General features: G+C 49.5%; 1 protein-coding gene across 1 annotated transcript in view; it reads right to left on the bottom strand.

The window, feature by feature from the left end:
* Positions 1–5,314: 5,314 nt before the first annotated feature.
* The window catches only part of SLC6A11 (solute carrier family 6 member 11), a 130,610-nt gene continuing 108,652 nt past the window's right edge, over positions 5,315–27,272 (bottom strand). The window contains exons 8-14 of the mRNA XM_081275958.1: positions 25,907–26,031; positions 18,824–18,936; positions 16,995–17,132; positions 11,948–12,050; positions 10,694–10,794; positions 9,518–9,688; positions 5,315–6,434 (exon numbers count right to left, since the gene is read on the bottom strand). Of these exons, the coding sequence (XP_081132084.1) occupies positions 6,282–6,434; positions 9,518–9,688; positions 10,694–10,794; positions 11,948–12,050; positions 16,995–17,132; positions 18,824–18,936; positions 25,907–26,031 (904 nt within the window). The 3' untranslated portion in view covers positions 5,315–6,281. The remainder of the gene's footprint in view (positions 6,435–9,517; positions 9,689–10,693; positions 10,795–11,947; positions 12,051–16,994; positions 17,133–18,823; positions 18,937–25,906; positions 26,032–27,272) is intronic.

Genomic DNA, 27,272 nt, shown 5'->3' with positions numbered 1-27,272 from the left:
CCATTCTCTCTCTCCTGGATTACAACAGCCGACTCACCCAAAGCCCCCAATGGCAGCTGGAGGGGTCTTACTAAAACAGAAATCAGAATGTGTCCATCTTCTGCTGAAAACTCACCTGTGATTCATGGCGTTCTCTATACACATCTACACCAGTCCCTGAGGCCTTTCCTGATCTGCCCATCATCTCTTTCTTCTCTCCCCTGGCTGGCTTTACTTCTACTGCTCTGGCCTCCAAAATACCCTGTGAACACTGCAGAGAGACTTCAGCCCCAGGGCCTTTGCATATGCTGCTTCTGAAGCCTGGACCGCCCTTTCCCATGAGCCACGAGCTCCCTTTCTTTCCAACTTCCCCACCCATACTCCCTGGCTTTCCCCTCTGCCTCTTCCCCACTTTATTTTCATCTCCTCTTTATTTATTTATCATCTTCTGCTACATTGTGTATGTCTACGTTTTTAGATGTTCATTATTTTGTCTCCACTGACTAGAATGCAGGCTCCATGAGGGCAGGGTGGGCGCATCACTAATATGTGGTCGGATGGAGGTGGTATTTATTGAGAGGGGGAGTGACAGACCAGCAGGGGGTGGAGGTGGAGGAGATGAATTCCGCTGGGAAAATGGGGTTTGAGATTCCCAAAGGAACATTCAAGAGGAAATATCCAGAAGGCAGTGAGAGGTGCAAGCACGTGCCTCAGTTTCCTTATCTGTCCATTGGGCTGTCAATCCCAGCTCCCTCCATGGGTGTCTGCAGGGAGAACTAGCCCCATGCACAAATGAGATAGAATCAGGACCTTGCATAGCATCAGCTGTTGGCAAATGATACACTGCTCTCCCTCTCCACCAGCTGTGGCAAATCAAAAATCAAAATCAAAAGCCCAGGAAATGCCTGTGGATGTCATGAAGAGTTACGTGGCCCAGAGGAGGGGTGCTGCTTCATGTGCTGTCCAGGAGAGGCCAGAGCCCAGGACTGGAGGAGAGTCTACAAGGCTCTGCTCTTGCCCATGCCTGCTCACCACTTTCTTTAACCCTAAGAGAATCATTTTTCCTTCCCCTCAGAGTCTTCACTTGGGACCAACCTCTCAGTGGCCTAGAGAGGATTTTTAAAAACAGCTTCATTGATTTTTTTTTCAAAGGTAAAATCAATATTCTTCATTTAAAAAATAATTAGTAAAAGCCAGGTGCAGTGGTGCACGCCTGTCATCCCAGTGGCTCAGGAGGCTGAGGGAGGAGGATCATAGGTTCGAAGCCAGCCTCAGCAATTTAGTGAGGACTGAGGAACTTAGTGAGATCTCATTCTTCCTATGGGTAAGACACTTGGGTGCATACTGTCATCTCATTTAATCCAGAGGGACTGTGTTAGGGTTTAGATGTGAGGTGTCCCCCAAAAGCTCATGTGTGAGACAATGCAGGAAAGTTCAGAGGTGAAATGATTGGGTTTTGAGAGCCTTAACCTAATCAGTGCATTAATCCAGGGATTAACTGGGTGGTAACCTTAGGAGGGTAGGGTGTGGCTGGAGGAGGTAGGTCACTGGGGGCATGTCTTTGGGGCTCATATTTTGTCACTGGTGAACACACCTCTCTGATTCCCCAGTACCATGTCCTGAGCTGCCTTCCCTAGCTGCACCCTTCTGCTATGATATTCTGCCTGACCTAGAGCGCCCCCCCCCCCAGAATGGAATCAATTGTCTATGAACTGAGACCTCTGAAACCCTGAGCCCCCAAATATATTTTTACTCCTCCAAAATTGTTCTTATCAGGTCTTTTGGTCATCACTGCGAACAAGCTGACCAAAACAGGCTGATTCTGTCCATTTGTATAGATGAGGACGCTGAAACCAGAGAGGTAAAGTCATTGGCCCAAGGTCAGCCAGCCAGGAGGTGGAGTTCAGAACTGAACCCAGGTGTGTCTGGCTGTTGGGGTACGGGCGGGGCTTTATGAGAATGATTTACACCCTTTTGTCAAAGGCAGCCTTCTGTCCCTCACTGGGGCACCCAGGTGGGGACCTCTGGACCCTTGGTCTCTTGGGAGGGTCCTTGTTTCCATTTGGACCTCACCAGTCTGGGTTTAGCAATTGCGCCACCTGGTGGCCAGCTTTCTGCAACCTGTCTGTGCCCAGGACTCTGGGTGGGAAGGCAAAGGATTAGGAGAGGCTCTGGGTTGACCATTCCCTGCCATAGCCGCTGGGGCCAAGCCTCGTATGAAAGAAAAGAAAAAAAAAAAATAAAGGAAAAAACTGAAGGACTCTGGGTTGAATTGCCTGGCTTCAAAGAGCTCCTCTCCCTCCTGTCTCTCCGAGTTGTTTTATGCATCTTTAAAATGGGGAAAAAAACACAGTTATGGTTGTATTGAGGCTTATGGGAAATGCCTGGCTTTGTCCCAGGTAAATCATCCTTTAATTGATCAATAATTGATTCTTCTTTCATACTACAGTTTTCTGTCCCCTCTCTCTACCCTCTAATGGGGGGGGAGAGGGAGAGAGGGAGAGAGGGGGAGAGAGAGAGAGAGAGAGAGAGAGAGAGAGAGAGAGAGAGAGAGAGAGATAGATATATGGCTGTAATGACTTTCAATAGTGACTAAGTACCCTGAAGGCCCCCCACAGCTCCAGTGATTCTCCCTTTCTTTCAACAGCCCCTTACAACTCCTGTCCCTCAGCCGTCATTAACTCTCAAACACCTGTATCACTCACTGATGGCTCCATGATTCTACTGGCTTCCCAGGACGTTGTGACATCTTTCAGGTCTCCAGGGGCTCTGGTGGTACCTTCTGTCCTCAATGCCTCTCGCTGGTCTCATATATCCCCTTGTCCCACTCAGCAAGTTCCAGTGGACTTCTGTCATTTCTGAGAAATTATGGAGGCTTCAAGAGGTACCCTGTGGGACCAAAGGATTTTGAAGCTGCTAAAGACCCTCAGGGTTTCTTGCAAGGTCTTCACCACCTTCTGTAGCTTTTCCATGGCCTTGATGATCCATCCGTAGTGATAGTTGGGGTGGCACTCAGAGGCTCCCAAAAGTGGTGTGTGATGGTCGTTCCATGCCAACTTGACTGGGCTAAGGGATGCCCAGATAGCTAGTAAAACATTGCCTCTGGGTGTGTCTGCAAGGGTGATTCTTGGAGTGATGCTCATTTGCATCTTTGAACCAAGTAAAAAAAGATGGCCCTTGCCAAAATGGGTGGCAGGCAACATCTGGTCTGTGGAAGGCCCAGGTAGAAGAGAAAGGTGGAGAAAGGGTGAACTTGTTCTCTCAGCTTGAGCTGAAACATCCATCTCCTGCCCTCAAGTCAGCAGAACTTGTTATGGTTTAGATATGAAGTGTAAAATAATTTCTCATGTTACCAATTCTGTAGACTCAAGGTCTACCAATCAGGTTTCCTGGAGACAGACCCACATTTCTGTGATTCAACCTCTTCTTGTCTTGCTGCCCATACATGTGTGTTTCAGACACAGGGAGGGAAGGTGGCAGGAAACAGATGATTGTACCAATCCCTGTAGCTCTAAGAAATTACAAGGTCCTCAGGGACCCTCTGTGTATGTCATTAGTGGGATGCTTTCTCTTGAGCGGGTATCACCACCTCAAAGACAGCGAGAGACCACGACAGGTTCAAGTAAACACTGAGATCAGGACTGGAAGAAAAAAAAAATGTGGGATAGCAAAGAGCAGACACTGTAAGATGAGCTGATTGTACTGTGGACTGGCAGGACAAGATGTGCTCTGTGGTCTTGAGCGGACGTTTGGAAATGTCAGATAGAAATTTAGAGATTTTTGTCTAAGTTCTAAGCAATATTACAAACACTGTTGGAGCTCGGGAACTGTTCCTTCAGGATATAGCCAGTGTGGATTCAGAGCTTTACCAGCCACCTACAAGCTCGTGTGGGCAAATGGAGGAAAACCTGCAGCTACCAAGTGACCAGACTGTGCCACATCAACAGTGAACGGAAAGAAATGGCAGCTCCAGTTGTTTCCAATCGGCAATACTGACCACAAACTCCAAACATGAAACCAGGATGGTTTGGCAGGCATATCACGGGAGTAAAATAACGATCCCCTCAACAACAACAACAACAACAACAACAACAACAAGAAAAACTCAAAGAATATCACCCTGCCGGGAACAAGAATGTGGTAGTTCACTTCTTTAATTTTTAAAAATGAGTAAGCAGTCTTGTGCCCTTTGGATCCCCAGTAAAAACGTTCATTATGCAAAACAGTACAACCTTTTACATTTTTTAATAATACTGTAAATATCTCAGAAAGGATGTATTGTTTCTAATGAATATCAAAAATGTCATCACAATGATGTGTTCCCCCCACCCCCACGCTGCCCGCCCCACCCCCCTAAAGTTACCCAAACACACTAGTAGGAAATTACAAAAAAAAAAAAAAGAAAAAAAAAAAAAGAAATAAAAACTCCCACACCCACGGCCTCCCTCCACCCTGCCCGGTGAGTAGTGTTAAGTGTCAAGTGTTAAGTGCCAGATGTACCCCGTGTGTGTCCGTAAAGACGAGACCTCAGAGATCTATCGGTCCGTCCGTGAGGGAGCTGGTGGTGGAGGACACAGTAGCAGCATTGGGAAGCCCCCTCCCTGACTGCCAGGAGGATAGCAGCTGAAGACCAACACACGCAGGCCATCTTCCCGGGTCCATTGGGCCAGACAGCTCAGGGTGACACTGGCCTTCCCATGAGGAGGACACTGGACTTTCCACCAATGAATGGGCAGGCCTGAGCTGTGTGCCCAAGAGGGGGCTCCAGAACAAGGTGCCCCAACCTGCCCAGAGTGGGAGCTGGGCATCCCTCGGAGCAAATTTCCAGTTTTAGATGGGGGCTGGTCGGAGCAGAGAACCTGGCAATTTGGAAACTTTGGGGGTGAATCCAACACGTGGGTGCCCTGTAGGAAAATGCAGCCTTAGTTTGGAAAGGAAAAAGAATTCACCTTCCTGACCTCCAGCAGCCGGGGAACAGGGAAGGGGGGGTACCAGCCAGGGAGGCCAGGAGCCGGGCGGGGAGGGTGCAGTACCAGTCTCCCCTGAAGACCCCAGGTTCACACAGAGGAAGAGCCAGGAGGAATGGCCAGTTCTCCTCTTTAGCAGGGGATGAAGACAGAGGGCAGATGGGATGGCCCCTGAATAAAGTGTGGGGAAGAAGCCGCCACACAAGATCCTCCAGCACAGTCAAGATGGTGAGTCCAGGGGCAACAAGAGGGAGAAGAAGTGGCCCTGGGCACACAGAGGGGCTCAGATTGAAACCTGGCTCCAGGGGCCTCACTGGGAGGCTGCAGGTCTTGGCAGGGGAAGCTGCAAGGAGAAAAAAAATGCTGCCTCCTGACTCCAGAGACCAGCCCCCATGGCTGCTCCAGACAGCCCTGCTTGGGATGGAGGGACAGAACTCAGGGGGACAGCAGAGAGCCTGGAGACGGGGAGGCCCAGATGGGAGGAAGCCCCGCCCATCTCTAGGAATAGGGATGAGATCAAACAGAGTTTGGGGAAAATACACATCGCCACCACATTGTCCCATGATACATCCGATTGTAAAGAAGCAGGTGGGAATGGGGGTCTGGAGGGGAGAGCAGAGGTGGCCCGCGGGTCTTCAGGAGAAGCTGATATCAATGGCAGCTCTGCAAGGCAGTGAGGCAAAGAGGTCACCCGCTCTAGCTCCTCCCCCAGCTGGGAAGATGGGAACACTGAAGCCCAGCGGTGGGAAGGTAGTGCCCAAGAGATCAGGGCAGGCGGGGTGGGGGGGTCCTACAAATCAGGAGTCCTTCTCTGCCACATGACCTTGAGTCTGCAGACCCCATGTCCATGGCCAAGGGAAGGCTCAGAGTAAAACACTCCCTGGGGGCATGGAGGAGGGGCGGCTGCCGACAGTCAGGGACCAGCGCAGATGTGGCAGATGTGGACCGGTGGGTTCAAAGGCCAACAGAGGAGGCCAGGCCTCACTCCCCATCCCACCTGCCCCCAGGCCCAAGTATAAAAGTTTTACAATATGATACATTAATCCCTAGAAAACACTAATTAAAACCACCCGAGGGCAAGAAGGGTGTGCTAGTCACTGTACAGTATTATCTTGTGGTGGATACTTCCATGGTCACTGGGAGAGGGCGAGGCAGGGGGCTCTGGCTTTAAACCAGAGGGTACGGTGGCCGGCTGGAAATTAACTTGTTAATACATCCTGTGCAAAACGAGCAAGCCCCTAGCATTAGGAGAAGTATGTGTTTCAGGTATTCATTTTTTTTTTTTTTTTTAAACACACGGGAGGGAAGAGAAGCCTTGAGGTGGCGGGAGGTGGCTCAGAAGTGCGTCTCCTTTTCTGTGATGGCGGCGATGGTGCCGTCACCCTTGAGCTTGGCGTCACAGTCATTAACCATCACCGTCCGTGGGCCTGCCCCAAGCTTGCCCCGCATTTTCAGGTCGGCGCTGGGGACTGTCAACTTCCGGAGTTTCTAGGTGATTGGAGAGGAGAACAGTCTGAGAGGGGCTGCGGGGGGGTCTGGGCTTCAGCCTCTGCCATACTGATCTGATCTGAATGGTGTGTTGGCTCCTGTGGGTCTTCCCTACCCCTGGCCTTAGGTAAGGAGCAACGTTGGCATGTGCAGAAGGCCTACTGCGTGGCCTGTGAGAGGTGATCAGGACTTGAGAGCTATGATCAGGACCCACGGGAGGGGACCCAGGAGCTGAGGTTTGAATCGCCGCTCAGCCACTGCACTTAACCTCTGTGAGCTACCTTTTCCTCCTCTGTGAAATGGGTTAACAGTTCCTTCCTGGAGGGGCTGTTGAGACAAGGACTCCCAGATGGATGGGCACCTGTCCCACAAAAGGGATGTCCTCACCCTGCCAGCACACAGGGCAATGCACGGGCGTGTAATGTGCTCCTGGGGCCTTGCTCAAATGCAGATCACTAATCTTGATCAGGAATGCCAATGCTCACGGCCCTGCAGGCTGGACACAGTGGGATGGCTGTCATCCCCCACCTCTTGCCTCTCAAAATGGGACCCCACATCAACTTCATCAGGACTTCCCAGGTTCCTCGAGGAAAAGACACGAGGCCAGGATTTGGGAGGCCCTTTCCAATCAGAAACGCTTTCCTGAGTGGAGGTGGGGGGGGGGGCTGCAAAGAATTGAGGAGGTAACTCCTTCAAGCTCTTCTCTTTCAGACCCTGCCAGGCCTGAGAAACTAAACCTACAGTGTCCGCATAGGAGCGTCAGGCTGATGCACTGGGGCCGATTGATAGGTGCCTCCTGTGTGTCAGGCTCTTGACTTAGATTAGGGTCTAGAGCCCAGGCTCTGACCCAGTTCCACGGCTGCCCAAGGGCAAGAAACTTCAGCTCTCTGTGCCTCGGTTTCCTCATCTGTAAAATAAGGGCACTGGCTGTCTGGCATTGTCATGAGGCTCAGATGAGGTGACCAGCCCCGGTACTGACACATTACTTCTATGAGTATGATTTTCCCTCAGGGCAGTTCTCCAAGGCAGGTCCTGTTGTCCCCACTTTACCCTCCAGATTCTTCCTGTCTGTGGGCAGAAGTTTGTGAGGCCTGGGAGCTGGGTTTGACCGCCTTCAGAGACTTTGCTCTTTCATAAGTCATGTTGTCCAGGGTCAGATTGTCTCATTGGGTCAGAAGGGGTGTAAGTTTAGGGAGATGGAGGAAGCTCAGGAAAGCAGCCTGTACTCTCTCCCCCTCTTTTCTAGCACACAAGGGCTGAGAAAAAAAAATCCCTGGGGGATCTAGCAGAAAGCACCGAACATTTCTGAACATCCAGAGGTCATCTGAAAGTTCAGTCAGTGCGCGGGCGTCCAGTGGGTGAACTTTTAAAGCCACAAGGGCAGCTCCCTTCTGGAAGTGTTAGGTCTCAGATCAGAATTAACAAATTGCTTTCGACCCACATTCCTTACAAGCAATGAGGAGCCTGACTTGCTCTGGGCATGAGCAGGCTTCGTAGGGACCTTCCTTCCTGGCTTGCTCTTTTTGGCTGGGTGCCCAGGGCCCTCTGTGAGCAGGTGAATTGGGTGACATTGACTCTGAGCTGGAACTTGCTTCTGCACACACACTTCCTACTCCTGTCTCCCTCTCTCCTTGAGCTAGGAGACAAGAGCCAACTTCTGCCATCCCCGTGTGATGTGGCCATCGGGCAGAAACAGGGCCCTGAAATGGAGCATGGTCAGTTCAGTCAAAGAAGCTGAGGCAGCAAAGCTCAGGAACACAGACTTTAGTTCCAGCTCCATTTTTCAGAGGCTGTCTCTCTTTGGAAAGTTGCTTTCTTTCTTTTCTTTTTTTTTTTTTAAACTAGAGATTGAACCTAGTGACACTCAACAACTGAGCTACATCCCCAACCTTTTTTTTTGTATTTTACTGTGAGACAGGGTCTCACTGAGTTGCTTAGGACCTTGCTAAGTTTCTGAGGCTGGCTTTGAACTTGTGATCCTCCTGCATCAGCCTCCCGAGCTGCTGGGATGACAGGTGTGCACCCACCAGAAAAAGTTGCTTTACTTCTTTGTGTGCTAGTTTTCTCATCTGTACAGGTGATAAGCATCTGCATCTCACAGGATTAAATGACTTAGTATTTGTAAACTACATAGGACAGTGCGTAGCATGAAGCAAACATTGTGGTTTGCAGAAAGTGACTTCAACCCTCTGACTGGCAGATGGGGAAGGAGAGTAAAGGGGAGAGCAAGTACCCAAGGATAAGACGGGTTTATTTAAAATAAAGTCTGCTAATAGAAGACCACATGCTGTATGGTTCCTTTTTAAGAAGTGACCAGAATAGACAAATCCACAGATAGAGAAAGTGAATTAGTAGTTGTCTAAGGTGGGAACAGGGGTGAACTGTGAATGATTCACAGTTTTTGATTTTGGGTGATGATTGCACTATATGGAAAGCTATTAAAATAATATTTATCTGTGTATCTGAAATGAATGAATTCTGTGATATGTACTTAAAGCTGTTTTTAAAAATTGCTCTGCTAACTTTGGGCTGTGGGATCTTAGAAAGTGACTCCACTTCTCTGAGCCTCCATCTCCTTTACCTGTTAACTGCAGGGCCTTGGTTTGCTCTGAGGAGTGCAAAAGATGCAGCGGGTAGAGCCCAGTCAGGGGGTGACACAGAATAGGTGTCCCCAAATGTCAGGATGAATAGAGTGAACAGAAGACTGAACACTAACACTTGGCTACTCCCGGTCTGGGTCCTGGTCCTGTGCTTTCCCTGTGTGGACTTCCAGCATCCTCATCGGCCCTATACGTTAGGAGCTGCTGTTATTCCACTTGACAGATGGGGAAACTGAGGCTGAGCTCACACCTGGCTCACCCCCCCAGGGCCTCACAGAGACACGCTCAACACAACTGGAATGATGAACGTCTGCCATGGCTTCCCTGTGTGATGGGTAGGGACAGGTTCCATCAGGCCTGTGATCCAGATGAGGAAGCTAAGGCCTGAAGACGGGCCGGGCTCTGCTCCTGCTCACCAGCCCTCCCTGTGTCCCTCTCTGCCCCCGTGGGCGCCCTCCTGACCCTGCTCCAGAGCCGTCTCACCTCGGACAGCGTGCCCTCTGTCTTCCACAGCTTGATGAAGATCCAGAGCGGGATGCAGAGCATGGAGGACATGGCCATGAGCCAGCCGATGCCATAGCCCCAGGCAGGGTAGGTGTAGACATTGTTGTACTTCAGGGGCTTGTACTTGACCAGGAAGAAGATGAAGATACCCTGCAGAGAGACAGAGAGGTCCCCGGGGAGGGTCTTCAGCCCCGCTTACCCAAGATAGGTCCAGGTCCCCTTGCCTATGTCCACAGTGAGTGTGGGGCAGAAGGACCTGGAGACCCTCCCCACAGTCATCTTTCATACAGGGAATGGGACCCTGGGTTCCAGACTCCCAGGGATCCTGAGGTGTCACCAGGGCTGAGGCGCTCCCTACCCATTCCCAGGAGTCTCTTCCCTAGCCTCTGTTCAGTTAGGAATTTTAATTTTTTCCTATCTACTTCTTTAAGTTTCAAAGATGTTCTTCAGACTTTCAGTGATGAGTCTGTTTTTTTTTTTTTTTTTTTTTTTGTGCCAGGGACAGAACCCAGGGGTCCTCCACCACTGAGCCACATCCCCAGCCCCTTTTTTTATATTTTATTGAGAGATAGGTCTTGCTGAGTTGCTCAGGGTCTTGCTAAGTGGCTGAGGCAAGTTGGCTTGAAACTTGCGATCCTCCTGCCTCAGCCTCCTGAGCTGCTGAGATGACATGCGTGAGCCACTGTGCCTGGCTGCTTTTTTTTGTTTTTGTTTTTGCTTTTTAAAAATTAAATAAAAATGCTCTCGTTGAAGCCCTTCTGTAGTCTGGTCTTAGGGAAGAGCACAAGTCCCAGTTCTCCCCACCTCTGTCACCCTCTTTGTTAATGACAAGGCAACACCTTCTCACTCACATAATCCTCCACCCCCAAGGAGCAGATTCCAGCACCTAGCTTGAGTACTCTGAACCTGGAGCACTGAGAAGGAGGAGACTTGCTCTTGGTCACCTACCCTGATTTGGTGGCAGAGCTGGGTCCTGCCTTGCCATGCCCAGAGTCTGGCCCTGTGACCCCAGCTTCCCAGGGTGTCAGGTGGCTTGGACACAGGGGGTCATGAGCCTTCTCAGTACCAGCCTCTGCTAGGCTGCAGGGCTACAATGTGGAAAAGTGGGTGACCCAGTAGGCGGGGAACTGGAGGGGCTGCAGGTGGGGCTCTTACCGCGCAGATCCCAGGGGTCACGACCTTCCAGCACCATCTGATGAGCGACAGTGGCCGGTAGCCAATCATGTCTTCAATGTTATCATAGAACCGGTTGCTTCCTGTCCAGAATAAAGCAGATAGGCAGCCAAGTACAAGTCAGGAGAGGTTAGGTGTCTGTCTGCTTGCTTGGGAGAAGTGCTTGCCCCAAAGGCAATACTCTGTCTGACCCTGAGATAGAGAAACTGCAGCAGGGACCTTATTGAATACTTAACACCTAGCAAAAAGTGCTAGGATTTGGATGTCCTATGTCCCCCAAAGTTACCTCCCTAAAGGCTGGGTCCCTAGGGCGGTGCTATTGGGAGCGGTGCTGGACCTGCAGGAGGTGGGGCCTATGGAAGGCCTATAGGTCACTGGGGGGTTCCCAAAGGAACTGTGGGACCCTGCCTGATCTCTCTTTCTCTGCTCTCTGGATTGAGAGGCCCTGACATGTATTCCTGACACTGTGTGGCTCTCACCAATGGGGCCACCCGATCTTGAACGTGAGTCTCCTGAACCCCGGAGCCAACATGAACTTAGCTCTCACTTCACGAGGAGCCTGTCTCAGGTGCTGCGTTACAGTGGTGCCAAGGTGACTGACACAGGGGGCGCGGTCTGGAATAAGCTGTGGGCAGGAGGGATTCTGGACGGCTGATGGAGAAGGGCTCTCCTGACCTGGGAAGCCAGGTCCAGAGAACAGCAAGGAGATTCTGGAGAAAGATTAGGAAGGTGAGCCCTCTGGAGAGGCCAAGTGTAGCGAGGGGGGTGACCTGCGTGGGCAGAGGGCGGAAGCTGACGGACCCTGAGCAGAGGTGGCTGTTCCCAGCCACACTCCACCTGACCCTGAGACTGGCAGCCTGCACTTGGGTTTGGTTTGGGGAATGGAAGGATCAGAGGCAGGTGTCACCGAGGGCCAGGCACTGCACAGGATATTTCACCTATCTTGTCTCCTACTCAGAGACAGGGCCATGGCTGCTCCATTTCACAGAGGGGGAAACTGAGGCTCAGGGAAGGACTGGCCCGAGGTCATAGTGCCTGGGCCCTGAGCCCCTCCCCCTGTGCTGCAGGTATGTACAAGCAGGAAGGTCTCCCCCACAGTGGGAAGGGGCCAAGGGGCTCCAGAAGAGAAAAGGGGAAGAGGCTCACACAGACAAGGACCACCATGGAGACCAGAGCCCAGCCAGGACCGGGGCCGAGACAGGCAGCCCGAGTGTGCGCAGGTGCCTGTCGACTCACCATACACCCAGCCGATGCAGATGCACTCGAAGATGGCCACGAAGAGAAGGCACATCCCGCTGGCCGCATAGGAGTCAAACAGCTGGAAGATGTACATGCCTCCCTGCAGGTGTGGGGACAGACGCCAGACAGACACGGGAAAGAGCAGGGTCAGCCAGCAGGCCTCTGGGCGGGCCCCTCTGCTCTGCAGCTCTGCAGCTACCACTGGTCGGGAGTCTGCTTGTCCCTGAACACTGCACCTGGGTGTCCCCAAAGCCCCGTCCTCTGGGGGTTGCTGGGACTGTGGGGGGATTATCGTGGCTTAGCCCCTTCTTTTCCATCTGCCCGAGGGCCAAAAAAATGGAACAGAATATCAGAGTCAAGGTTGGAAAACCACAGCACATCTCCCTGGATGGTGCTAACAGCCTCCTGAAGAGCCTCCCTGACTCCAGCCTCACTCTCTGCAATGCTTTTGGGTACCAGCTTTCTGAGGGACCTTTCCACCGGTGTCACTCTATAGTTTAAAATCACCCTGGGGCTCTCTGAGTCAGGGCTGGGACTTGTCCTCCTCCCTTCTTCAACATACTCCCTCTTGGACAGAGCAAGGGACAACTCAGTCTTTCACCTGTCAAGTTCCTTTGAAGCTCAGATCAAATGTAACCTCCTCTAAAAAAAACCCCTCTCAACCTCATTCTTTCTTTCGGCCTCCAAAACATGTGTTAGGGATTCATGGTCATAAAACAAAAAGTACTTCCCCACTAGCTGCTCTGTGAGCACTCACTCCTGCTGGCCTGGCCCCACACATCGGTCCTTCTCTTGCCTCCAGCCCTTGGATGGGGCGTGGCACACAGTAGGTCCCTGATAAATGCACGTGGAATCATGCAGAGTGTGGGTCTGTGGGACAAAGGCTCTGGCTTGTCCTGAACTATGCCCCAGTTTCTGGCCCAGAGGGTGGCACCCAGTAGGTTCACAGTCAATCTTTGTGGGATGAAGGGGATGAATGCACTGCCTCTGTAATATATGGCTGGCCCTCTGCACCCACAGGTTCAGCATCCACAGATTCAACAAACCTCAGAACTAAAATAATTGGAAAAAATTTTTTAAAAAAACCCTACATCTGTACTGAACATGGATAGACATTATTCCCTAGATTACAACTACTTTCCCAGTACTGACACTGTAGTAGGTGTGATACATCATCTAGAGATGATTGAAAGTCTATGGGAGGATGGGCATAGGGGAGTGGTGGGGAGCATGGCTAACCAGAGAGACATAGCCCCTTTGGCCACATAGCTCTGGGTGATGACTGTTGGGGAAGGGGTGTGTAGGTGCGATGCCAGATCTGTGGATTTTTTAGAAGACGTCAGAAGGCCACATATTCAAGGAAATTTTTTGACTTGTTGGTGACTTCTTCATGTTTTTTTGAAATATTTTTTAGTTATTGATGGACCTTTATTTTATTTATTATATGTGGTGCTGAGAGTTGAACCCAGTGTCTCACACATGCTAGGCAGGTGCTCTTCCACTGAGCTACAACCCCAGCCTGACTTCTTCATGTTTTAAAGAAATGTGTTAGGGGCGACACAAAACCACCCTCTGGGCCATATCTGATCTACGGTCTCCTGTCTGTGACCGCTACAGTGCAGATGAGGCAGGTCTGAGGCACCCCTGAGGCTTGAAGTGGGTTTGACTTTCTCAGTCCCAACTTAAGGTCCCCTTCCTAACTGCTCTCCTTCTATGCACGTTATCTGTGAAGAACAGAACAAGGTTCCCAGTGGCTCAGGAGGCTGAGGAAGGAGGATGGTGAGCCAGCCTCAGCAACTCAGCGAGGCCCTCAGCAACTTAGGGAGATCCTGTCTCAAAATAAAACATAAAGAGGGCTGGGGATATGGCTCAGTGGGGAAGCGCTCCTGGGTCCCATTCCTAGTACCAAAACAAAATCAAACAAAACTATCAAAAAGATCAAGGAAACCTTTTACGAAGCATTTGTCAAATACAGCTATGCCTCAACTGATGATTTTTTTTGGAGTTGTGAATGGACAGAAGGCCTTTATCTTTTTCATTAATTTTTATGTGGTGCTGAGGATGGAACCCAGTGCTTCACACATGCTAGGCAAGTGCTCTGTCACTGAGCTACAGCTCCAGCCCCTGATGATGTTTCTTAATGAACTGCATATATGCAGTCTCCTAAGACTGTACTGCCTGGTGACATTGTAGTCATGCTCCACAGAACAAAGTAGTTGCCTGAGGACAGGCTTCTCAGAACACATTCCTGTCATGCACAGCAGTACCCGGCTGTTCCCTTTCTTTCCTTCCTCCCTCCCTCCCTCCCTCTCTCTCTCTCTCTCTCTCTCTCTCTCTCTCTCTCTGTCTGTCTCTCTCTTTTTAAATTTATCTTTTGGTACTACGGATTGAACCCTGGGGTATGTAACCACTGAGCCACATTCCCAGCCCTTTTCATTTTTTTTTTTTTAATTTAGAGACAGGGTCTTGCTAAGTTGCTTAGGACCTTGCTAAGTTGCTGAGGCTGGCCTCGAACTTGCAATCCTCTTGCCTCAGCCTCCTGAGTTGCTGGGATGATAGATGTGTGCCACTGTAGGCCCGGTTGCGTCCTGGGTCTTGATCCACTTGTCTGACTGTCCCCAGGTACTTACAAGATAGGGACTATTGTTATCCCCCAGTGATTACTGGGGGAAAACTCCGGCACAGAGAGGTGAGAACCCTTCCTGCAGGTCATCAGCAGCGGGCTCTCGGAGGGGCGGTCTGGCTGCAGGGCTCAGGGGGAGCTGAGCTTTTAACGTATATAAATGAGGGAGAAAATCCGGCCAGCAATTACCACGAAGGCGGAGGCGGACACGGTCCATTTGGCAATTTAAAGAAATTCCCTGGTGCAATGGCCCACAGATACGTCCCTGCAGAGGCCGAAGGTTGGCGTGTGAAGCCAGGGCGTCTGCACTGCGGCTGGCTAGAGCGCTGGTTTCCTAATGGTCCCTGGAGGTCCTGAGGCACCCCGTGGGCAGACCCAAGGCAGGGGAGAGGCTCTGCGAACTGGGGGCAGCTGGGGGTGGGCAGCGCTCCAAGACAGGGACACCCGTGCCAGCGCTTTGCTCTTCTGGTAACCCTGTCCCTGTTGGCCTCTTCAAGGCATTGGGTTAACCCCCACGTTTGCTTGCGACAAAAGACTCTGCTCTGCGTAGTAATTAATGGGTGCTTTAATGAGGCTCTGCTCACTGCAGCGCCCGGGGTGCCCTGTGTGGGGAGAGGTGAGAGGGACCAGGAAATGCCGCGCCACCCTGTCCCTTCACTTGCTTAGGTGCTGATTGTCAGGCTCACGAAGCTGACGATGGCGAGAAGCAGCAATAATAGATTCTGGAATAATGCCACTGAGCATCCTCGGCTTGGGGCCAGGCCTGAGCCGGCTGTGGGGCCATGAGGCTGGACAAGGGTCAGCTCCGGTTCTCACGGACCCTGGGTCTGGTCAGGGAGGTGGGTGAAGGGCGGATTAGGACACGGGATGGACTTAAGGACCTAGGGTGGGAGGGAGGCTGGTCTGAGCAGGAGCGACTTGCTGGTGGGGGCTGTGACAGAGAAGAAGGGCAGAAGCGGTGTCCCCAGGAGGAGGTGGCCTGTGAGCTGGAGGTGGAAGACGAGGAGGTTCACCAAGGAGGAGTCAACCCGCTCACAGGCTTCGCTTTCTAGGCTGACCCCAGCGTCACATCAGCTGCTTTGACTGATGCCAAGTTCCCGTCTTTCTTTCTTACAATACCTTTTTCTCTCAGCGACGTTCTTTTTTTTTTTTTTTTTTTTTTTAATTAATTACCTTTGTGCATGTGGGGAGAGAGACACACCAAATTGCACCCTCCCGAGGCACTTGAGAAAGTGTCTGCCAGGATGGCTGCAGGAGCGGGGAGAAGCATGGTTTCTCAAGACAGTCTTTGGGGGACCGTGGAAAACCCTCCTTAATGGCCTGCTGGCCCAGGCAGAGCAACATAGGGACTATGCTGGTCTGGATGTGAGGTGTCCCCCAAAGCTCCTGTGAATGCAGGACTCTTCAGAGATCAAATGATTGGATCACAAGAGCCGTCGCCTCAGCAGTCCACCCCAGTCTGAATGGACGGACTGGGTGGTAACTGTAGGAGGTGGGTGTGGCTGGAGGAGGTAGGGTCACTGGGGACGTGCCCTGGAAGGGTGCATCTGCCCCGAAGCCCCCTTTCCCCCTCTCTCTCTGCTTCCTGACCCGGCCACAAGCTGAGCTGCTCTCCTCCACCACACCTCTCCACCATATCGATCTGCCTCACCCAGGCCCATGGCAAAGGAGTCGGCCATCTATGGACGGAAGCCTCCTCAGAGTTGGACTTGTGGGGTACTCTGCTCACAGCAATGAAAAAGCTGGTTAAGACGGGGCCAGGGGCCTGGGGATGTGGCTCAAGCGGTGGCGCGCTCGCCTGGCATGCGTGCGGCCCGTGTTCGATCCTCAGCACCACATGCCAACAAGGATGTTGTGTCCGCTGAGAACTAAAAAGTAAATATTAAAAATTTTCTCTCTCTCTCTCTCTCTCTCCTCTCTTCTCTGTAAAAATAAATAAATAAATATTGAAAAAAAAAAAAAAAGACGGGGCCAGGGACAAAACCGGAGCTGGAACACAGTGCCCGGATGTCCCAAATATCACCTATGCCTATTCTCAGATGTCCCCCTAGAAAAGCCTGCTTTGAAAGAGAGATCAAAGGCAACCACTTTACTCATAGCCACGACCCAGGCATCCCCACGCTCTTAAATACTGGCGAAACCCAAGGGCCCCCTTGGGCATTACCCCTCTCTGTTGGCAACAGCAGCTACCGTCAGCCAAGCGCGGCTTATGCCAGACCCTGTGGCAACGACCTGATGGGAACCTGCCTTCCATTCTCACCTCGACCCGTTGGGAAGAGGAGAAACTGGGGGGCAGAGAAGGTACTAGACCTGCCCAGGCTCCTGCAGCTAGGCAGGGCCAGAGGAGGGACGTGACGTCAGACCTGCCTGCCCCAGAGCCCAGGTACTTGGCGTTTGAACCCGGCCACGTGTGCCACTCACCTCTGTTAGCATCACCAGGCCCAGAAAATAGGAGATGACCGACAGGGCCAGGATGAGCAGCTCCCGACGATAGCCCCTCCGGAAGACCTTGGGGTACATGTCCACCACGGCAGTCACCAGGCTTTCCACGCACACAAACTGGATGGAGTGGGTCGGGGGAGATGTGATGGTGTGAAACCCAAGAAAAAGGCTGTTCCTGGGGGTGCTGGCTCTGGGTGAGTGCTGCGGAGGGTTAAACCCCGGCCTCCTTTCTACCCAGCTCAGGCTTCGTTCCCACACTCACTCCCGTGATGGGGGGCCCGGGAATCATGACAGCTACCCCAGCACTAATAGGGACCTGGCTTGTCCACTTAACACACAAGGGCAAAGTTGCTCAGAGAGGGGAGGGAACCTGCCCAGGGTCACTCAGCATGCAGAGTCTTGTCTATGTGCTGGCCCCTTTCCTGGAGTTAATGAGTTAAATGAGACCCAGTCCTGGCCCTTGGGGCAAGGCAGGGGTCTCTCCCTCTGTCATTGTCCTGGAGGCAGGCTCTGTGATCTCCAGGGCTGTGCGAGTTCCCTGGCCTCTGGCTCTGCTGGGCAAGCGCCCCTCTGCTGGTTCGAGGACAACACCCAGCTCCTGTGTTTCTGCCATCTCTGGGCCAAACTGTCCAGGCATTGATGGCTGAATTGAAGCATCTGAATCCCAAGTGTTGGACACAATCAGGCAGGCCAGCTCCTTGCCTGTCAATACCCAGACTCAATATCCCAACACCATACCCACCCCTGCTCCCAGGTTCTCAGAGAACGGAGGGCAGATCTCTTGCATGACCCCTTTTCTGGAGAAGAACTTAAAAATTTTTTTTTTTCTGATGGGCACCATGTTGGCAGACCCCTTCCTTGGAGCGACTTCTTGGTCTTAAATCCTTTATGATTCATTTCTACCTTCTTAGGAAAGGTATTTCCGTCCTTACTGTGCAGACCAAAGGAAGGAAGCACAGAGAGGTAAAGTGATTATCCGAAAGCCACACAGCTGGTTGAGAGTCCTGGCACTGGGACTCCAATCCAGCCCTGCCCGATTCCAAAGTCCCTCAGAGGATTCTGCCCGCAACAATGAGAAGATTATCAGCCGAAGCACCCGGGCTCCTGCAGCCCGGCTTAGCAGTTTCCGAGGAGGAACGGCTCAGGGGGAGAATTGAGCTTGGCTGGGTTGACAGACGCCTACACTGACTGTGCTAAGTGACTTGTGCAGAGGCACGGTTGGGGCAGTATCTGCTGGGCCATCCTGGACACTGTCCTGCACAGGCTTGGCTGGGCAGGAGGCTCGGGGGTGGGGGGGGGCTGCACCATCTTGTTAAAACTGGGCATCTTGCCTGTATAGCCTCCCACCCAGAACAGCTCCCACATGCCAAGGGAACCAAGTGGCCACCCAGGCTGTGTCATGGCGACCCCAACACAGAGGGAGGAAGAAAGAGGTGCCTTCCTGTTCTCTGGGGTCCTTGGATATTTGGTTGGGACGCGTGGGACTCTGTGTTACCAGGAGGGGTGGTGGCTGGGACCAAAGGTCGCTCCTAGGAAGAGTGCCTGGCCACAGGGCGCAGTGGTGCACGCCTGTAACCCCAGTGGCTTGGGAGGCTGAGGCAGGAGGATCACAAGTTCCAAGCCAGCCTCAGCAAAAAGCGAGGCCCTAAGCAACTCAGTGAGACCTTGTCTCTAAATAAAATACAAAATAGGGCTGGGGATGTGGCTCAGGGGTCGAGTACCTGAGTTCAATTCCTGGTCCCAATAAATAAAAATAAATAAAAAAGAGCATCCAGCCTCCCCGGCCCCTCTCCCTCTGGGCTGCTTACCTGGCTGTCCAGGCCCAGAAAGATGAGCATCATGAAGAACAGGGTGGCCCACAGCGGGGAGAGAGGCATCATGGTGACAGCCTTTGGATAGGCGATGAAGGCCAGGCCAGGACCTGGGAAGAAAGAGAGAGAGAGAGAGAGCTGCTGGTGGAGTCAGTCCCTGTGTGGTTGGTACTAGGCTGGTGCCCAATTTTCTTTCTTTCTTTCTTTTTTTTTTTTTTGGTATCAGGGTTTGAATTCTGGGACACTCGATCACTGAGCCACATCCCCAGCCCTTTTTAATATTTTATTTAGAGACAGCGTCTTGCTGAGTTGCTTAGGCCTTTGCTAAGTTGCTGAGGCTGGCCTCGAACTTGTGATCCTCCTGCTTCAGCCTCCCAAGCTGCTGGAATTATAGGCGTGGGCCACCATGCCTGCCCTCCCTTTTTTCTTGATTTAATGGTGACTTGTCTATTCTTTTTTTTAAACCAGGATTTTAATTCTTTTCCTCTTTCACTAATTTCTGCTTTTCTTTTGACTATTTGCTTCCTTATGCATTTTTGTGGTTCACTTTGCTTGTTTGTTTTTGTGTTGTTTTGAGCGGGGAAGTCAGTTTATTTTCATTCTTTCATCTCTAATGATAAATGTGCTTAGTATGGTGTGCTTTCTCTGTTTCTATGAAGTCTCCTTGCACCTCCCGCAGGTTCTGCCTTGTGCTGCGCTGTGTTATTTGGTGCATATATTACATTGTGTGTTGTAAACTGGAACAAAAAAGTGTTCTTCTTGGTAGTGCTTAACACCCTTGGGTGTGGATCCTACTATGACCTGAGCTTTGCTCTGGCTGTCCAGCCCTTTATGTTCAGTCTTTGTGAACCAACTTTGCTTGAGGTGTGACTCTCCTGTGCAGGACAGACTTGGATCTAGGTTTGTGAGTCAAGTCAAAGATCTTTTCCTTTTAATAGGTAAGTCAAGCCTACTCACGTTTATTGATATGATTGATATGATTGATACGTTTGACCTTAACTGCCCCTTGAGTAATTTTTCTTATTACATTTTTTTTTTAGTATTTGTTACATTTTTCAATGACTTAAGTGTTGTTTCCATCTATATATTTTTTATTGCATTCAGAAAGGTTGTGTTCCAGTGGTTATTTTTATAAATGCTGTTAAGCCCTTGTTTTCTTTATTACTCAGCTTTCCCAGATTTCTCCTTTCCATATTCTTTAACAGAGCTATTGCCTATAAAACAGAGGGGTTTTTTTTTTCAATTTATTTTTATTTTTCTCCTTTTTCCTTCCATGTGTTATTTGGATAATTTCTACTTTATGACAGATAATATCCAGCATTTCTACATGAGTCTCCTCTCTCTTCTCTGCATTGCTTTTCGTGTTAGACACACACACATACACCCACACACGTGTGTTATTTAATTTCTTCTTATTATTTATTGGTGCTGGGGATGAAAGCCTGGGCCTTGTGCACACGAAGCACACACTGTATCACCATGCTACATCCCCAGCAACAATTAAGCACCATTTAAAAAAAAATATTTATTATGTATCTTTAGTTTTAGGTGGATACATTAGTTTGTTTTTATGTGGTGCCGAGGATCGAACCCAGTGCCTCATGCATGCTAGGAGAGCACTCTACCACTGAGCCATCACCCCAGCCCCAATTAAGCACCATTAAGCCCTCACTGTGCATCTTTTTGTTGGACATTTTCCTGGTCACTATGAGGTTGGCTTGAAGTCGCCCCTACTCAAGTTCCCTCAAGGACTGATGTGCGCAGAGCTCCCACATTCTTCAACACTGAGAATGGATTTCTGGGGCTTTGATAGTGGAAAAATAAAATTGTGGCCAGGTGTTAAAGCTTTGATCCAAGTTTCCTTTTTCGGGATCTGAGATGAAAGGGCTGCTCCAACGTTGCCTTGTGTGCACTCTGTAAGTCGATTTTGGGGTGCCGGGCTCCTGCTTTTGCAGGTTATTTGATCTCTTCTGCCTGCAGACTTTTGAGGATTTTATCTTTCAAGGCTAGCGGCTTTAGCAGAATGCCTCAGAGTTCATTATTCTGGGTTGATTTTTCCTGGCATCCGAGGGAGTTTCTTACAATGTGTGGACTCGGCTCTTCATGTCTGAAAATTTTCCTTGGAATATAGTTTTAAACATGACCTCTGTGCCACTAGTTTTTATCTTTTTTCCCCTTCGGGAACTCTGATAATATAAATATTATTTCTTTGCCTGCATTCCACAGTGTTTTTCTGTCTTTCTTCAATGCTCCTTTTCAAGACTGTTTTCTATGGGATACCTTGTCATTTTTTTCCTTCATGTTCTAGATGATTTGTTTTTTCTTTTCTTCATTTTTTCCCCCTGGGTTCAATTAACTCTCTTCATTTCTTCCTGTCCATCTCCCATTCCGCCCCCAGCATCACTTGTTAGTTTGGAATTTCTGGTTTAAGTTGCTTTCCGCATCCTCAGATTCCCAGTTGACTATGTCTAGTTCTGTTGGTGCTACGGTTTGGATACGGTTTGACCTTGACAAAACTCACATTGAAGTCTGGTTAGTGGTTTTGGGGGTGTGGGACCTTCAAGAGGTGACAGTCTTTAAGAGGTGATCAAGTCAGGGAGAGGGATTAGTTCTTTTGAGAATGGAGTGGTGTTTTGAGAGCAGGGTGTGGCAAAAGTGAATGGGCTCCTTTGTCCCCTCCCTCTCTGCGGCCCTCCTTGCTCCCTACTCTTGCATAGGCGCCAAATCTGCCATGCTACGTGACACAGCACAATGCTCTCAACCCAAAGCAGCTGCCATTCTTGAATTTTCCTGTCCCCGGACCATGAGCTAAACAAACCTTTTCTTTATAAATTACCCAATCTCAGGTGTTCTGTGATAGCCATGGAAAATGGACAGAGACATGTGAGGGCTGACTTACAATCTCTTTCTACTTCATATTTGGTCTTCAGAGGAAGGGTATGGTTGTTTGTTGATCTGTGGGAAACTTCTATTCTTTTTTAATGTTTTTAAAAATTTGTTCTAATTAGTTATACATGACAGTCGAATGCCTTTTGACACATCATAAATAAATGGAGTATAACTGCTCATTTTGCTGGTTGTACATGATGTAGAGTTACACCAGTCGTGTAATCATATATGCAAAGAGGGAAATAATGTCTGATTCAACTATCCTTCCTACCTCCATATGGCCTCCCCTCTCTTCATTTCCCTCTGTATAATCCAAAGTAACTCAATTCTTCCCCAGCCCCATCCCCTTATTATGAATTAACATTAGAGAAAATATTCAGCTTTTTGTTCTTTGGGATTGGCTTATTTCACTTAGCATGGTAATCTCCAATTCCATCCATTTACTGGCAAACACCATGGTTTCATTCTTCTTAAAGGCTGAGTAATATTCCATTGCGAATATATACCACAACTTCTTTATCCATTCATCTATTGAAGGGCACCTAGGTTGGTTCCATAGCTTAGCTATTATGAATTCAGCTGTGTCACTGTAGTATGTTGATTTTAAGTCTTTTGGGTATAAACAAGGGAGTGGGATAACTGGGTCAAATGGTTCCATTCCAAGTTTTCTAAGAAATCTCCATACTGTCTTCCAGAGTGGTTGCACCAATTTGCCATCCCACCAGCAATGTATGAGAGTACCTTTCCCCCCACAACCTTGCCAACATTTATTGTTGCTTGTATTCTTGATGATTGCCATTCTGACTGGCTACTCCTGACTTTATATGGTAGCTGTGTATGCATGAAGTCAAGTCCATTTTGGGGTTGCTGGGTATTTGATAATCTTCCTGGTTTAACAGCCTCCTCTTTCATCTGTAAAGTCCGAGGACTCAGCACGGTTCTGTCTTGCTGGTGGGGGCAAGGGTGAGTTCTCCTCTTTATTTCTGGATTTTAGGGTTCTCTATTGTTGTCATGGCTGTTTTGTGGGGCTCTACCTCTTTCTTGTTTTTTCCTTCACCACCCACTTGTAGGAGGGTGCTTTTTTTTTTTTTTCATTCCCTTTTGCCTTCTTTTCTCACTTGGAAGCTATGATCATTTTCCTATAAATCATGTCTGTCCCTTTAATGAGGCCCTGCCTCACTTTGGGGCCCAGAGCAAAGGAGTCCCCTGACCGTGGGCTAAATCTCTAAAACCAAGAGCCAACATGAGCTTTCCCTCCTCTCAGCTGCTCTGGTTGGGAATTCTGACCCCTGCAGCAGCACAAAGCTAACTCAATTATCTTTATTATTTTTTTTGTTCTATTTACCTTTGGCTTAATTTGTATTTCCTTTCCTGCTTAAGATTCAAACTTAACTTTTTTAAAAATGTAAACATTTTTTTTTCATTCTGATATAGGTATTTAAAGCTGTCAACTTCACTGTATTTTAACTGCATCCCACAAATTTCGATATGTTAAGTTTTCGTTACTGTGAAGCTTGAAATGTTTTGTTCTTTGAACCATGAAATATTTAGAAACGTGTTGCTTACTCTGCATGCATTTGGGGACTTTCTAGATATTATTTTGTTAAGGATTTCTGATTTACCTCGGTGGTTGCCAGAGAATATATTCTATATAATTTCATTCTTTTGAAATATTTTGAGACTTATTTCATGGCCCAGGACATGGTCTATCTTGGTGGATATTTCATGTGCATTTGAAAAGAATTATACTCTGCAGTTGCTGGGTACAGATTTTTGTAAATGTCAATTAAGTCGATGTGATTGACAGTGTTCATATTTTACGTCTTTATTGATAATTTGTCTTGTTCTATCATTAGTGAGTCAAGGATGTTAAAATCTCTAAGTATGATTGTGGATTTGTCTATTTCCCCCTTTGGTTCTTTCTGTTTTAGCTTTATTTATTTTAGCTTTTATCATCCATCCATCCATCCGTCCATCTGTCCGTCTGTCCATTCATCCCTCCAGGTTTTGGTACTGGGGATTGAACCGAGGGGCACTTTAACACTAGGCTACATTCCCAACCATTTTTATTTAATTTTTTTTTTATTTTGAGAAAGGGTCTTTCTAAGTTGCTAGGGTCTTGCTAAGTTGCTGAGACTAGCCTCAAACTTGTGATCCTCCTGCCTCAGCCTCCTGAGCAGTCACAGGAGTTACAGGTGTGTGCCACCATGCCTGACAGCTTTATGTATTAATCTCTGTTATCTGGCATAAACACATTTAGTATCATTAGATCTTCCCAATGAATTGTTCCCTTTGTTATTATGAAACATCTCTCTTTTTCTCTAATAGTACCCTTTGACTTTGACTTGATGTCTACTTTCTCTAATACAAACACAGCAAAGCCAGTTTTCTATGCTTATTGTTTGGATGGTATATCTCTTCCTTTTTTTTTTTTTGGTAAATTTCTCTGTGTCTTTAAATTTAATAGGTGCCTCTTTTAGATATTTTATAATCGGATCTCACTTTTTAAAAATCCAGTCTGACAATCTCTCCTTTTTAGTTGACATATTTGATCCATTCACACTTAGTGTAATCACTAATGCAGTTACGTTCCCACCTAGCCTTTTGTGTTTGTTTTCCTTCTGGTCTTCTCTTGTTTGTTTATTTTGCTTTCTTCTACTCTGTTGTGCATCTCCAGCTTTCTGTTCAACTTCTCAGTATTTTTTGATACTCGGTTTTATTTCATTTGTTGGCTTTTTTTTTAGCTCTGTTTTATTATTTTCTAAGGAGCTGGGCTAACAATACACATCTATAACTCAGCAGAGTCGACTTAAAGTTAACAACATATCCCTTTGTACCTCCTCTACACATCTGTCCCTTCCCATTTCTGATTATTATTTTGACATTCTCTTCTTTGAAGCTGACTTCAGGACCAAATCATATCACTAATTGAAAAATGGACCAAATACTCCAGTTAGAAGGCAGAATATGATCAGTCTGGATTTCAAAGTAAGACTCAACTATAAGCAGTGTAAAATCTCTATATCAGGAAAGAGCACCTGGACCGCAAGGAGTACCAGAAAGACAGACTAGGGGATATTTGAGGAAGGTCAGCAAATCTTGGGCACTGGGATTAGAGCAGGATAGAGCGAGTCTTGCACTTTCTGCCTCCCTAGCTCAGCCTCATAGGTGTTCTGGAACATTCCTCTGAAGTGTATTGGCAGCTGTCTAATCATGGTATTTTGAGCTAAGAATCATATGAGGTCACATGTGAGCTATCTCCTACCCAAAGAGCAGGAGCCCATTGACAGAGCTTTGCCTGCATTTGCAAACCTCTGGTCTAGCTCTGGACCCCTGGTTTCTGCAGGGGCCATGTCTATGTCTGATACACACAATCCCAAGAAGGGAGGGCCCTGAGCAGGTACAGCTTCCTCCTGTGAAGTCCACACTCGCCGGCCTGCCCAGCCTGGTGGTCAGAGGGTGCTGGCCCTGACTCTGCACAGCAGACAGAGGTAGCCACACTTTGCACTGGGGCTCACCAGGGGGGCAGCGTGGTTGTTTACCATGGAGGTGGGCACAACTGGCATTGAGCAGATGGAAGCCAAGGAGGCTAGACCGCCCTGTGCTGCCCTTGACAGACCATCCCCCTGGACATTCTTGTATGGGAAAAACCTATTTGCACTTCTCTGAGTTTGGAGCCTAGCTTCCTATGTCATGCAAACAAAACTATTTTTTTTTTAAAATATATACTCTATCTGCCCAGAATTCAAACACCATGAAAAACAAGGGAAGGGTTTTCAACCACTGGCACCACAACCTTGCCCACGCTGGGTTTGACACAAACACGTCCATCTACACTTAAGGCCATGACAAACTGGGGTTATCCTACATCTAGAACAGGGGAGGGAGGGAGACTCTCCAAGCAGAGAGAGCAGCACGTGCAAAGGCCCTGCGGTACGAGGGAGTGACTTATGTTGCCAAAGGGAACAGACCACTGAAACTGGGCAGAGTGGGCATGGGAGCGGCCGAGGAAGGCTTTGGGTTACAGGAGTGAGGGGAAGTGTGAAGGTGCTCCCTCCTGAGGTCCCGGCCTGTGGATGACTGGTGGAACCACCTCTCAGGACCTGAACCCAGGAGATGAAGACCGCATCGACATTCTGCTCATCCATCTCCCCCGGGGCCTCTTAGACCCCCAACCTGCGGCAAACTCACCTGACTCTGCCACCTCGGCAATGGGTACCCCCTGCTCATATGCCATGAAGCCCAGGACTGAGAAGATGGCAAACCCGGCCACGAAGCTGGTGCCGCTGTTCAGGCAACAGAGCATGATGCAGTCCCTGTGGGGAAGCAGCAAGAGGGACTCAGGTCAGAGTGGGCGGGACAGGTGCATTGCCGGAACACTGTCCACCTGAGCACCGTGGGGGGGGGGCAGGCAGGGAAGTGTGGGCAGGCACAGCCCCATTTCCCTGGTGAAGCACCCATAGTTCAGAGAGGTTAGGTGGCTGGCCCACGGTCACACAGCTTCTCCTGCATTTCTCCAAGATTAGGTAGGGCATGGATCACAAGCACGGAGAGGGGGTGGTGAAGGAAGGAACGGAGGCTGGCATGTGGTACAGTGCAGATCGAGTGAGAAGAAACTTGGGAGAAAAACCAACACTCCCCTGAATCCCTGGAAGGAGAGAAAGCCAGGGAAAAGAGAGGATTATATTCCTGGGAACTAAAAACTGAGAGTTTGGGAGAAGCCTCCCTGTGAGATGGTGCCTCTGAGCCAGGGGACCACCCCGGACCTCATGCCTGGTGCTCCAGCTGCTTTTCAGGAAGAGGTTTTATTGTGACATCCATCTGGGACCAGCTACCGACCAGAGCCACATCTCACAGAACTCACGGATCAGTCTCTGTTCTGCTGCTATGAGGAGCAGCCCCTTCCAGCATGGACCCCCTCGTGGAGGGATTTACTGGGGCAGCGGCTCTCATCTGCTCTGGAGAGGGACTCGCTGCACAAAGCCCAGGAGAAATCAGACTACAAATGTCAGGGCTTTGTCAACCTGGAGAAAACGGATCCCTGACGTCTCAGCCTGTTGCCAAGTTGGGGCATCCGCCTCCCAGAATCCCAGCCACCAAAGAGCATGGGTGGGGCTGTGGCTTGGGCACACGGCCTGTGTCAATGCCCTGCCATGACTCGGGGCGGGACAGTGACCCAGTGGGTGGCGAGCCTGCTTCTGCAGGACCCTCCCCTGTTCTCAGTAGTCCTTTCCCCCTGTTGGACTACACCAATTGCTTAGACTGCATGAGACCAAAACCTGCTTTCCTCTGGGAAGTTTTGGTTTTACCCTCAAAAAAATAGCCTGGCGCGCCTTCAGGCTGGGGAGATCTAAAGATAGTGGACTTATATCCCTTTGAGTTTTCTGTTCTCCCAGTTCAACATCCCAGTTCTGTTACCAGCTCTTCATCCTGCTCCTGATCTCTAATGTACCCTGTTCGCCAAGCCCCTCTTCAATTATTATACCCGGGCACGAGGCTCAGACACGGAGTGAGACGTTCACCTCCCCTTCTCCTGACACTGTGCTTCATGAAATGC

This window comes from Spermophilus citellus, assembly GCF_964194105.1.
Source record: "Spermophilus citellus genome assembly, chromosome: 19".
NCBI lineage: Eukaryota > Metazoa > Chordata > Mammalia > Rodentia > Sciuridae > Spermophilus > Spermophilus citellus.
The sequence above is the reverse complement of the archived record's forward strand: the minus strand, read 5'-3'. Positions and strand labels throughout refer to the sequence as shown.